This window comes from Haliotis rubra, unplaced genomic scaffold (assembly GCF_003918875.1).
Source record: "Haliotis rubra isolate DU_JTF1 unplaced genomic scaffold, ASM391887v1 Scf294, whole genome shotgun sequence".
NCBI classification, from domain to species: Eukaryota; Metazoa; Mollusca; class Gastropoda; order Lepetellida; family Haliotidae; genus Haliotis; species Haliotis rubra.
In genome coordinates, this window is record NW_025766962.1 from 1,222,455 (window position 1) to 1,235,402 (window position 12,948).

The 12,948-nt window shown below is 40.1% G+C and overlaps 1 protein-coding gene across 1 annotated transcript; it reads right to left on the minus strand.

Annotated features, from left to right (window-relative positions):
- Positions 1 to 1,107: 1,107 nt before the first annotated feature.
- LOC124282164 (NXPE family member 3-like) lies at positions 1,108 to 5,041 on the minus strand. The gene is made up of 3 exons (XM_046718124.1): positions 4,392 to 5,041; positions 2,670 to 2,722; positions 1,108 to 1,907 (listed from the first exon to the last, which is right to left on the minus strand). The coding sequence occupies exons 1-3, from the start codon at positions 5,039 to 5,041 to the stop codon at positions 1,108 to 1,110; spliced, it is 1,503 nt and encodes a 500-aa protein (XP_046574080.1).
- Between the last annotated feature and the right edge of the window lie 7,907 nt (positions 5,042 to 12,948).

The following is a 12,948-nucleotide window of genomic DNA, read 5'->3' on the forward strand; positions in this document are numbered from 1 at the left end:
TTATATTCCACTTAGAACAACTTTTACGTTATTCAACATACATGCAAGTGAATATGCTGATAAAACATCTGATTACAACATTGTATCACAATGTAACTCGTATAACTGACAGAAAAATAATTTACCTGCAACTAAATCGTGAGAATTGACCTTTTGGTATATTTCTTGCTACAACATTTGAGGATTGACAAAATGATAACATAATCATCATGTAACAAATGCCCATATATACATAGCTCCACAATAATAATTACAAAGCAAGATGATAAACATAAATATCCAATAAAACAAATTCTACTCACGCCATGAAATTAGACCAGCCACCTTGCAAATACAGCCATCCTCATCAGATAACTTTCATGACTGCACTCACCAACCCTTGCACCCTGCCTAATATAATCAAACCTCACACCTTGCATGCTTTTCTTGCCACACTAGCCTCTTCATATCACCTTGCATGCTTTCTACCCATTCCCACACCCTGATCTCACCTACTACAGTCCAACCACACTGTAACACGCGTCATACAGTTAAACCAAACTACTATGTGATCTTGACACACAGTACACAGACAATGGTGAGAAAACAACTGAACATAGATACTCAACTCTGGCACAGTGCACAGACAGTGGCGAGAAAACAACTAAACATAGATACTCAACTCTGGCACAGTACACAGACAATGGCGAGAAAACAACTGAACATAAATACTCAACTCTGGCACAGTACACAGACTCTGGATCGTACCTGTTTTATCCCATAAATCGAACCAATATGGCCACCTTTAAACACCTTTAAAAGACCATCCACTATGCTAAGACGGGTTATACATGTTATCATGCATGTTGTTATACATTTAGGAACCAATAAATGACACACAAAATCACAAAATTGATTTGGAATCATTTAATGAATATATTCTAGGAGTAATGAATCTAGTTGTTCTCTGACATCATTAAACACTTTACTGCAGCAACTGTAGACACGATTACGTATTTAACGTAATCTCTATCTCATACACACACACACTCTCTCTATCTCCCACTCTCGTTTTTTTCTCTCTCGTGTGTGCGATGTATGGTTTACGCCGTAGCAGTAATATTACAGCTATTCGCGGCCCTCACACACAGATCCCATGAAATGATTGATGAGGGAATCAACGAGTAACGAGTTTGGATGCTGGTCGTCGTTTTCTGTAGCCACTGTCAAATCTATATTATTTAAGAAAAGCACATTGTTCTCGAGCCCCTTAAATGCGTGCCGCTGGATCGTGTCGTATATGAACATCCAACAGTCATCCAGAAACCCTATCCTCTTCCTGCCCTTGAAAGCATGAGTCCCACGTATCGCTACTTTTACCCCAGGGGCACGAGCGACTAACGACTTCACAGATCGAGCAATTCGTTGCATGTGTGTTCTGAAAACCTCTGGAGGGAAGGAGTTAAAATGAAGGTACATATGAATGAGGAATATATCCCTTGAGGTATTGGGAATGTCATCCAGATAGGCATGAGTTGCTCTGTTGTAAGCCAGTTTGTCGAACCTGAATCCATGGTAAAAGGGATACTCATGAGGCACAAACATTAGCGTGATGTTCCAGGACTTGTCCATGGTTACTGCTTGTTTGTACCACTTGGAATTGTCCCATTCCTCTGTAACCAGTTTCAACCCTAAACGCTCTTTTAAAGTAAGGAACCACGCTCTGGATGTTGAATCGCCATGGATCCAAAGTATCCGGTTTTTCAGACATTCCCTGTATATTTTCGAATCAGCTGGAATTGTGTTTTTACAAGTTAGAGACTTCCAGGAATTTTTGTAGAAGAAGCCAACAGGTGTTGATGCCTTCCAGCTTTTCCTCAGAGGGGTTTTGTTACATGGGACACTTGGCAAAGAAACTGTCTCTTGCTCTGCAAACAGAGATCATTGATTGATGAACCACGGTCACACAACGTTATATCGAAGTTGAAGGGACTTACGAAAACTATACCTCGTTATCTGATGTTCGACATAATCGCAAAATACTGCCTATATAAGGAATACCCAGGACCAGATCTTTTACTTCGAAACAACCCTACGTTCGACACATCCAAGTCTGACAGTGTTTAACTGTATTCAGTTTCAAAATAAGCAAGATAATATCCATAATGTTTGAATTTATTCATATCATATGCATGACGTTTACGTGATAAAGTCTGCATACTTGTAGAAGAAAGAATGATTACACAGTTCTACTGGCTGCTCAATCAAGCTTCTCTGGACATAATTGACAATAACTAGGACCAAAATCTTTAGATAAATAGTGAACTGACACAAGGAGTGCGAGTTTACATTTTCTAAATTCCATACATTAGAAGGTATATTCTTTATGTGAGCCGTTTGTGTAGTCAAAACAATTAAAGATGACATCAAAATGCGGGCTTACATCTTCTATTGACCAATCAGCATCCAGAGTTGTTGAAAATGCTGTCCTCTCTCTCTCTGTCTCTGTTCTCTCTCTCAGGCTAATATATCTCTCTCTCTCTCTCTCTCTCTCTCTCTCTCTCTCAACAGGCTAATATATATATGACAAAGTGTGATACTTGGTCTTGTAACTTTCATTAGCTCATAACGGGGTAACTTCCATCAGCTTTTAAGGGGGTTACATTCATCCGCTTATTACGGGGACATACCTGCTGTTACTGTAATCGCGACAGCTGTGGGAATATTTTGATGTAACAGCCGTCTGAAACAAAGCATGGAATGTATTTTATGAAACACTCAGTTAGAATAATAAAAGAGTTTTATTTCGAATAAGTTTGATTTCGAATTACAAATGATATTATTTCAAAATGATGACAAATACAGTTATAAATAAACATATATAAACTCTGTCAAAAAAGAAACGCAACCCCTGTCCTCAGATATGAAAAATTCGTTTGAATGAAGTTATTGCTTCCAAACTAAATGTTATTCGAATGTATTGAAATTATACACGTAATTAATGAAGATTACCATCCAAACAACTGCATTTGTACGCATAAGTGTATTTTATTGCTTATTCCGTCACAACGCATGAAATGACCCTCATGGTGACTTCGCACAAAAAAAACACATGCAAATCATGAAAATGGCAGTTAATGTAGGGTGTATAAAGCCCATGTGCTTTCGTATTATATTCATTCATTTGTCGCCGAAAAGCTGTGTGAAAAATGCCACGATTGAGTGCTGCCGACCGAAATATCGCCATTGGTCGTGTTCAAGCCGGAGAAAGTTTTGGAACTGTTGCACGGCACCTAAATGTTCACAAAACAACGATATCCCGACTTTGGAGCCGCTACAACAACTTCAATTTGACCAACGATCGCCCGAGAAGTGGAAGGCCAAGAATCACGACCCCCCTTCAAGATCGGTACATCCGGGTCCATCACCTGCGTAATCGGCATGCCCTACCAACCGTGACTGCCACACAAATACCAGGTTTGAGGAGAGTGTCAGCTCAAACGATTAGGAACCGTCTGAAAGAAGCGGGTTTACGTGCCTGTAGACCAGTTGTTGGACCTGTACTACGCCCCCTACATCTCCGCCGACGACTCAGGTGGTGCAACAACGTAAGGATATGGACTTTACAAAACTGGAGGCGCATCTGGTTTTCTGATGAATCCCGTTTTCTTTGCAACATCACGACGGAAGAAAACGTGTGTATAGGAGACGTCATGAACGTTTTGCGCCCATCTGCGTCCGACAGGGGGACAGATTTGGCGGAGAAAGCGTTATGGTTTGGGGATCCATCTCATACAACCAGAAATCAGACTTGGTGATCGTTGAAGGGAACCTGACAGCCCAACGTTACATCAACCACGTATTACAGCCTCACCTTCTCCCGATTATTGACCAACAGACACAGATTTTTCAACCAGACAACGCCCGGCCTCATACTGCACGTGCAACAATGAACTTTCTGCAGAATTCCAACGTCAATGTCTTGCCATAGCCCCTCTAAATCACCAGACCTCAACCCTATTGAACACCTGTGGATACTCTGGGTCGACGCGTACGTCAACGTCAGCCGCCGCCACAGACGCTGCAACAGCTCGGCGTTGCACTGCAGGAGGAGTGGAGAGCCATTCCCAGGAAAGAATCCGGCGTCTTATCCGTTCTTGTCCAAGGAGATGCCGTGCAGTGATTGCAGCTCGTGGTGCTCATACGAGATACTGAGAAAGACGCCCCTGGTGACAAACTGGTGTCTGTGAGATGACTTTTGAAATGACAATTTTAAACATGCCCATCTTGGTTATTATTCTGCCAAATTTCAGACTTCTGTCTTAAATAATAACAATGCTGTGTCGTCTTAAAACTTCAGATCAAAAATCTCTAAAATACAGGGTTGCGTTTCTTTTTGACAGAGTTTATACTGTTTGAAGAACTTGGCTTCGTGTGACGTGAACAGAGTCGGCTGATAACTGTCAGCACGCAGTCCTGTTAAGTCGTAACACAACAATTTCCGGTGTGATGGTTTCCCACAATACCATGGGAGACCGTAATTCTCGGCCGTCAAGTTACAGACATTCGTAAATCCTCGGATATTTGGGATCGGCAGGCACAAAGTTTCTTCTTTAACGCCGTCGCTCTCAAACCTCGCCGATATGTTCCTCAGTGTGTAGTTATCGAGATATCTCCTATAGAATATATCCACGTTTTCTTTACGACTAGCAATGGTGGCCTCGATTTTCGGACTTCCGGTCCAGAGAGCTCGGAGAGTTCCTGTGTAGGTGCCGTCTTTGTTGTCAGTGACAACACCGGCTGCGCGTGCTTCTTTTGACTTTTCGCTCATCCACACTCTCACGTTATCACCTCCCTTGGTTTTACGTCGCTTGTATTCGTCGAAAAGTTGGATTTTCACAGAAAATGTGTCCCCTAGCTTAAAGTCCGTTTTAGATGAAGAGAGTTGCATCTTTGAATTAGGAGCATATGAACAGCTTTTGGGTCCGTCTGTGCAATGATACTCGCTAAGGGTTTCCTTTACTGCCTTCAAATCAGATAGTGTTTTCCAGTCCACAGACATCGGGCCCTGCCAGTCACTTGAAAGTCGAACATCGTCCCTGACATTTGGCTTTGAAGAGACGGGTTTTGTCTGAAAACAAACTAGAATGAATTGTAGACGAATAGGATCAATAGAAAAGAAGATCTAAGAGTTTTATTGTCTGTAAACGGTTAGCGATATGCATTACTTGATATTACGATATTACTTGAAGCACAATTGGAAGGTTGAGTGCGGCTGTGTTGTGTTTTTCTTGATGGAGTTGTATGTTACATGTAACCACCACATCTAATATTCACAATTCTCTAACAAGGACTAACAATTTTTGCAGGCCCTTTGAAATGTAAACGCGTTAAAATGAAAACAACACATTAATTTGTGGAAACAAGATCCCATGATGGCAAAACATGAACTGAAATAAAAACCTAGTCAACTTAACTTGGCTACAAAGTACAACCTCCCCACTCAACTCATGACCACTGATAAATAAAATCCTGACGCCAAATGGTGAGATCGGATTCATAAGGTGACGGTCGTTTGCTCCTGTATTGTAAACATAATAACCCCAAAACACAGATTACAAACAGAAAAAGGTAGATGGCAAAAAATTGAAGAATTTGTACTTTATGCAGTACTTGTATCGGAGATTATTTTAATTTCCTACTTCAATATCCATCTTAACAAAATCTGAGACAGAAATATCTTCCTTATTATTACTGTAAATGTCCATCTATCGAAAAGTTAAATTTCCAAATGAATTGTTCGTATGTGCCCTTACTGATGAGAATGGCCAGATATATAAAGCTGGCCTAGCAATGTTTCATTTATTTAGAAACAGTACAATAAATTTTAGCAAATGTGTACATGTATATATGTATGCTCTATATCAATGTTCGTGATTCATGAGAATAAACTCTGTTCTGTTCTGTTCCTGCGATCGACGAGCGCTGAAACAAAGGGAGATTGGCTGACACACCAATTTGCACCCCGTATTTAAAAAGGCTCTGCTGAAGACTTGGAATTTAAAAAATCAATATGGTACATCTTATCAAATTTATTGAAGAGTGATGTTAATTGTAACACAGCAAACATGTCAATGTTGTCACTTTCCTTTTAGTTGTTGCAGCGCTGGCGATATCTCACATTGTTGGAGTTTTAGTTGGAGTAGCTACATCTTTATGATTATTATAACACACTTGAGTTCATATTGCCATGACTGCCATACTATTAAATACTGCCATGACTGCCATACTATAAAATACTGTCGTGACTGCCATACTATTAAATACTGCCGTGACTGTCATACTATTAAATACTGCCATGACTGCCATACTATTAAATACTGCCATGACTGCCATACTATTAAATACTGCCGTGATTGTCATACTATCTATTATTGCCGTGATTGTCATACTATCTATTATTGCCATGATTGTCACCCTATCTATTATTGCTGTGATTGTCATACTTTCTATTATTGCCATGACTGCCATACTATTAAATACTGCCGTAATTGTCATACTATCTATTATTGCCGTGATTGTCATACTTTCTATTATTGCCATGATTGCCATACTATTAAATACTGCCGTGATTGTCATACTATCTATTATTGCCGTGATTATCATACTTTCTATTATTGCCATGATTGTCATTCTATCTATTATTGCCATGATTGTCATACTTTCTATTATTGCCATGATTGCCATACTATTAAATACTGCCGTGATTGTCATACTATCTATTATTGAGGTGATTGTCATACTTTCTATTATTGCCATGATTGCCATACTATTAAATACTGCTGTGATTGTCATACTATCTATTATTGCCGTGATTGTCATACTTTCTATTATTGCCATGATTGTCATACTATCTATTATTGCCGTGATTGTCATACTTTCTTCTATTATTGCCGTGATTGTCATACTATCTATTATTGCCGTGATTGTCATACTTTCTATTATTGCCGTGATTGTCATATCACTATCTATTATTGCCGTGATTGTCATACTTTCTATTATTGCCATGACTGCCATACTATTAAATACCGCTGATTGTCATACTATCTATTATTGCCGTAAATTGTCATACTTTCTATTATTGCCATGATTGTCATCCTATCTATTATTACCGTGATTGGTATACTATCTATTATTGCTGTGGATTGTCATACTATCTATTATTGCCGCGACTGTCATACGATCTATTATTGCCGTGATTGTGATACTATTTATGATTGTCACACTAATCATTACTGCCGTGATTGTCATACTATCTATTATTGCCATGATTGCCATACTATCTATTATTGCTGTGATTCTCATTCTATCTATTATTGCCGTGTTTGTCATACTAGCTATTATTGCCGTGATTGGCATACTATCTATTATTGCTGTGATTGTCATACTATCTATTATTGCCGCGACTGTCATACTATCCATTATTGCCGTGATTGTGATACCATTTATGATTGTCATTCTATTAATTACTGCCGTAATTTTCATACTATATATGGTTGCCGGGGCGGTGGTGTAGCCCCAATGGATGAAGCGTCTGCACAAGGCCCATATCTGCTGTCGCCCGCCTATTTCTAGTGATATTCCTGGCGTTTTGTCAAAAGCGGCGTAAAACCATACTCACTCACTCACTCATCATTGGTATATTATTCATTAATGACATGGTTGCTCATATGATTGGTATGTAACGTCATCTCTTCGTTGCAGGGTTGATATCCTCAGCTGTGAGTTCGGGCAAATTCCCAAACATACCTCAAAGTTGACTGAGAGATGTTATCCTCGGAGCGGTCTCTCTGTACCAGGCGGCTATGAGGCTGGATGGCTCTAACTCGGTTTCAAATTTTCTATTTTCCATTAATAGGTCTGTTTGTATTAGGTTTGTTTTTGTTTGTTGTTTAAAGCCAAACTCAGCAATATTCTACCTATATGGCGGCGGTCTCTGTAAATAACTGAGTCTGAACCAGACAATCAACTGCATGAGGATAGCATTAGGATACGATGATTACGTGTCAACGAAATCAGTGAGTCTTACCACCCGATCCCGTTAGTCACCTGTCATGACGACCATGGTTGGTTGAAGACCAATTCTAACCCGAACGCCACTTTGCTTTCCCATAGCTCCATACTCAAGATATGCCTGATGAAGCGTAATTGCAAACAGGAACACAATTCGCAATGCATATATTACCATGCCTCGGCGACAAGAGCTGAAGGTGCTTTAGTTCAGCTGAAGAAAATTTAGAAGACAGCACTTCTATAGACATGATTTGGTTTTCATTTGATTGTTTTTGAGAAAAGACGACACCAGAAAAGTATCAATGGTTTTTGCTTTGTGGTATATGAGGACTGCATACAAAAGTAGCATTGAGAAAAATCAGTTTTCCGCGATCATATTTGATGACGTCACAACGTAAAAAGATGATCAGTTCAAGTGCTTTGCACTACGACGTAGGTGAATGTCTTGGCAGTGAAGATGCTGTCTTGAGGACAATTACAGAAATAAAATGATTGACCATTTAACTCGACACTTTGTAATTTGGATAAAAGATTCCAAAAATACGAGCCATGTTTCTGAACTCACCCGTTGGATGTATTTTTAGTAAATTTACTTCTTTGGCTTGCTTGCGATTCTTAATTCCTACTACGGATTCTAGCATCACCATGATTAAATTATACATGTCAAATATACATGTTGTTTCATGTTACGTCTCACGCCGAAGACCGCCTTCGAATCCCCAGCTACGGGCACAATGTGTGAAGCCCGTTTCTGGTGTCCCCCGCCGTGATGTTGCTGGAACATTACTTAAAGCGGCGTAAAACCAAACTCAGTCAGTCATGTTACGTCAAATGTAGCAGTTATACTCAGATACCGTTTTTCTCCCGTTCGGTTCTGTAAAAACACGATGCTGACAACTCAAAAGGCGTTATACAGATTAGTCGATAGGGTCATTATCTAACCACCTCCTGGTATCATCACTATCTGTCTGTGTCACCTTACAGTTTATGCCATATGTTTCATCAATAAACACGACTGTCACACTCGATCACCTCCTGGTATTACTTCATCACTATATGTCAGTGTCACCTTACAGGCTATACCATATGTTTCATCAATAAACACGACTGTCACACTTAACCACCTCCTTGTATCACCAATATCTGCATGTGTCACCTTTACAGTTTATACCATATGCTTCACCAATAAACACGACTGTCACACTCAACCACCTCCTGGTATCATCAATTATCTGTCATGTGCTCACCTACAGGCTATGAATTCATATGTTTCATCAATCAACACGACTGTCACACTCAACATGACCACCTCCTGGTATCACCAATAACGTGCTGTGTCACCTGCCAGTTTATACCATATGCTTCATCAATAAACACGACTGTCACACCTAACTACCTCCTGGTATCATCACTATCTGGTATCAGTGTCACCTTGTTGTGTTTATACCATATCAGTGTTCCATCAATAAACACGACTGTCACACCTTCAACCACCTCCCGGTATCATCACTATCTGTCTGTCTCGTGTCAGTTTACGGTTTATACCATATACTTCATCAATAAACACGACTGTCACACCCAACCACCCTCCCCGGTATCATCACCATTCACCAGTGTCAGTTTTTACATAGTTTCTACCATATGGCCATCAATCAATACGACACGACTGTCACACTCAACCACCTCCCCGGTATCATCACTCATCTGTCTGTGTCAGTTTACAGTTTATACCATATGTTTCATCAATAATAAATACGACTGTCACATGTAAACCACCCTGGTATCACCACTTTCACTATCTGTCTGTTTGTGTCACCTTACAGTTTATACCATATGCTTCATCAGTATATGCGATCGTCCCACTTTATCCACCTCCTGGTATCATCACTACAATTCGTCAGTGTCACCTTACAGTTTATACCATATGTTTCCCATCAATAAACACGACTGTCCCACTCAACCACCTCCTGGTATCAACACTATCTGTCTGTGCCACCTACAGTTTATACCATATGTTTCATCAATAAACATGACTGTCACACTCAACCACCTCCTGGAATCATCACTATCTGTCTGTGTCATCTTACAGGTTATACCATATGTTTCCATCAATTAACACGACTGTCACACCTTAACCGCACCTCCCTGGTGTCAACACTATCTGTCAGTGTCACCTACAGTTTATACCATATGTTTCATCAAATCAAATTAGATATTTTGTATACGCATACCCAGACTCCTGCTTATGTGCTTAGTCGAATGTTCGTTTGAAGAGGATGGTTTGAGACAAGATCGGAATATTCTGATTTTCATTGCAGTAATCCATTCCAGAGTACAGCACCTGCCTACAAATGTTCTGTCCCTGCATGTTGTGCTTCGACAGATGGAACATCTTAAGCTTTCCTGACTAGCTGATCTAAGTGACCTTCCAGGCTTGTGAATGTTGACTAGTTCCTGGAGACAGAATGGAGCAAGCTCCATTAATGGACTTGTAAACAAGCACAAGAAGCTTGAATACAACTCTGTCTTGGGTGTACTATGGTTTTCAGTGTAATTCCCTTCAGGACTGGTGTTATAAAAGTACTACGCATATGTGTGCGTGTTATAGAGCCTGGCAGCTGTAGCTCGAACATGCTGTAACTTGTCCATACTTTGCTGTATTCCATAGAGTAGACTGATGCAGTAGTCTAGACGTGATGTCACAAAATGCATGGGTAAGGCATTTTACTGATGGTGTGTTCATACCTGCTAATCTGTTCTATGTTCCTAGATGGAAAATGTTCAGATTTGGTAGATGTTACTGACGATGTTCCACGCTTAATGTTTAGGTAAAAAGATGACACCTAGATTTCTGAGCAAACGTGTCTCCACTTTGAACTCGAGGAACCTTTGAACTCCCATCTTGCCCGGTTTGAGTTGGATGATGAGAATCTCTTGCCTTGGTCAACGTCCACTTTCAGAAAATTACTGTTCATCCAACATTGTCTTCAATAAACACGACTGTCACACTCGTAACTTTCACTTCCTGGTATCATCAATTATCTGTCAGTGTCACTTAAGGCTTCTATACCATATGTTTCATCAATAAACACGTGACCTTTATGATAAAGTAGGAAATCGCAGCATCTGCATTTGGAAACGTCTTGTGGAAAATACAGTTAATAGCATTCAGTTTTATGCTTAATCAACAACACCGACCTTACGATAAAGCAAGAATCGTACAATGGCCACAATAGAGATTTCTTTGATGATGGAACTCTGTGTTTGTTTCTAATACATGTTACACCTTCATACTCATGAGTTTTTACTATTTTCAACATTAACGCTGATGTACTTCATCAAACTGGTCTAATTATTCACTATTCTACTATTCCATATATATAACATTTTCTTTTATAAACGGATTTACCAAGCGCAGTTTTATATGTATTATTATTATCATTCCTACAGGTTTGTGAAATTGAAAGAACATAATCCCATTTGGTAACAAATGGAAAACATGCCTCTTTGTGCCCTCTTTTGATTTTAAAGTTTTGTGCTTTGAGTGGAGCCAAAAATATGCATTACAGTTTCTGTGCTCTTTACATACATTTCGAGACTACCTTTTCAAACGTTTCAACTGAACTGGTTCCCTCGAATTTAAAAAGCGTCGTGACCTTTATATTGCACTTGAGAAAGTGATAGAGTATTTCCACCAACCTGATAGTGCCTCTGGTGGCCTATTGGTGCAGGTCATTGTCAAGCTTCTATACCAATAAAGTACGCGGCTATTACTACAGGAGGACAGCTTAAGACTGGGTCAACCGACTAAAGATTATTATTCACTGAATATTACTTTGATAGTCAAGATCTCACTGTACTCAGCTTTAAGTGATTATGGCGGTATAACGATAAAACGATAAAGCGTGTGGCATAAAAAGTAATTTTTCATTCATTGTTTATATTTGTACTGGGTGCTATGCATGGAACACGGGGCTAGACACTGGGGTGCAGAACACGTCTCTGCAGAAAGTCCGCTAGTGGGCGTGGACAATTGGTTTTGTTTTATGGTTCGATACATTCACAAATAATTTGTTAACTTTGCGTTGCAAAATGAGTTAAGTAGAATGGATAATGGTATAGTTCCTGGACTGTAAGACAGAAATATCCAACCAACCTTCGTACTCACCTCGCAAAATTAGCACAGATAGCATATATACTTGAAACAATCCCAGCATAAATCTCACAAAGCGAAATTTAACCTCCGTCCGCATGGTGGGCTTGGTGTTGACTGGAACGGCAGTTGTGAAACAATAGGCTCAATTATGTGGTATTGTCGCGTCGCGTTGTCGCCCTTTTCGGACATGCCCGGTGCGCATGCGTAGAAAGTCAAATAGTCTACGCATGCGCAGGTAAAGCGGCACCACCTGTCCAGGCAAAATTGTAGGTACTTTGATTGCTAATCTGCTCAAGAACTTTGGCACTTATTAGATCAGTAGTTTTGCACATACTTGCTTTTGAAATTGAAATTTTGCCACATGTGTATCGCTGGGTATAGTATCGTATGAGAAAATTATCGATATATTGTGAATCATGACATGTGCAGCATTCATAATATATAGGGATTCAAATAGAATTAAAAAAAGACATCACAACATTTTACTGTAATGCCAATACCTTGCTAATTTACTAAGTTCCCTAAACCTTGAGTGAGTGGGTGGAGTGGAGTGGAGTTGAGTGGAGAGGAGGAGAGCGGAGTGGAGAGAGAAGAGGTGGAGGCAGGGTGGAGAGGCAGCGGAGTGGGACCAGACTGTGAGTGGAAGGAAGGAGCGGGGGTGGAGAATAGCGGAGTGGGGCCGGAGCGGAGCGTAGTGGAGTGGAGTGGAGCGGTGTGAGAGGAGTGAGTGAGTGAGGGGA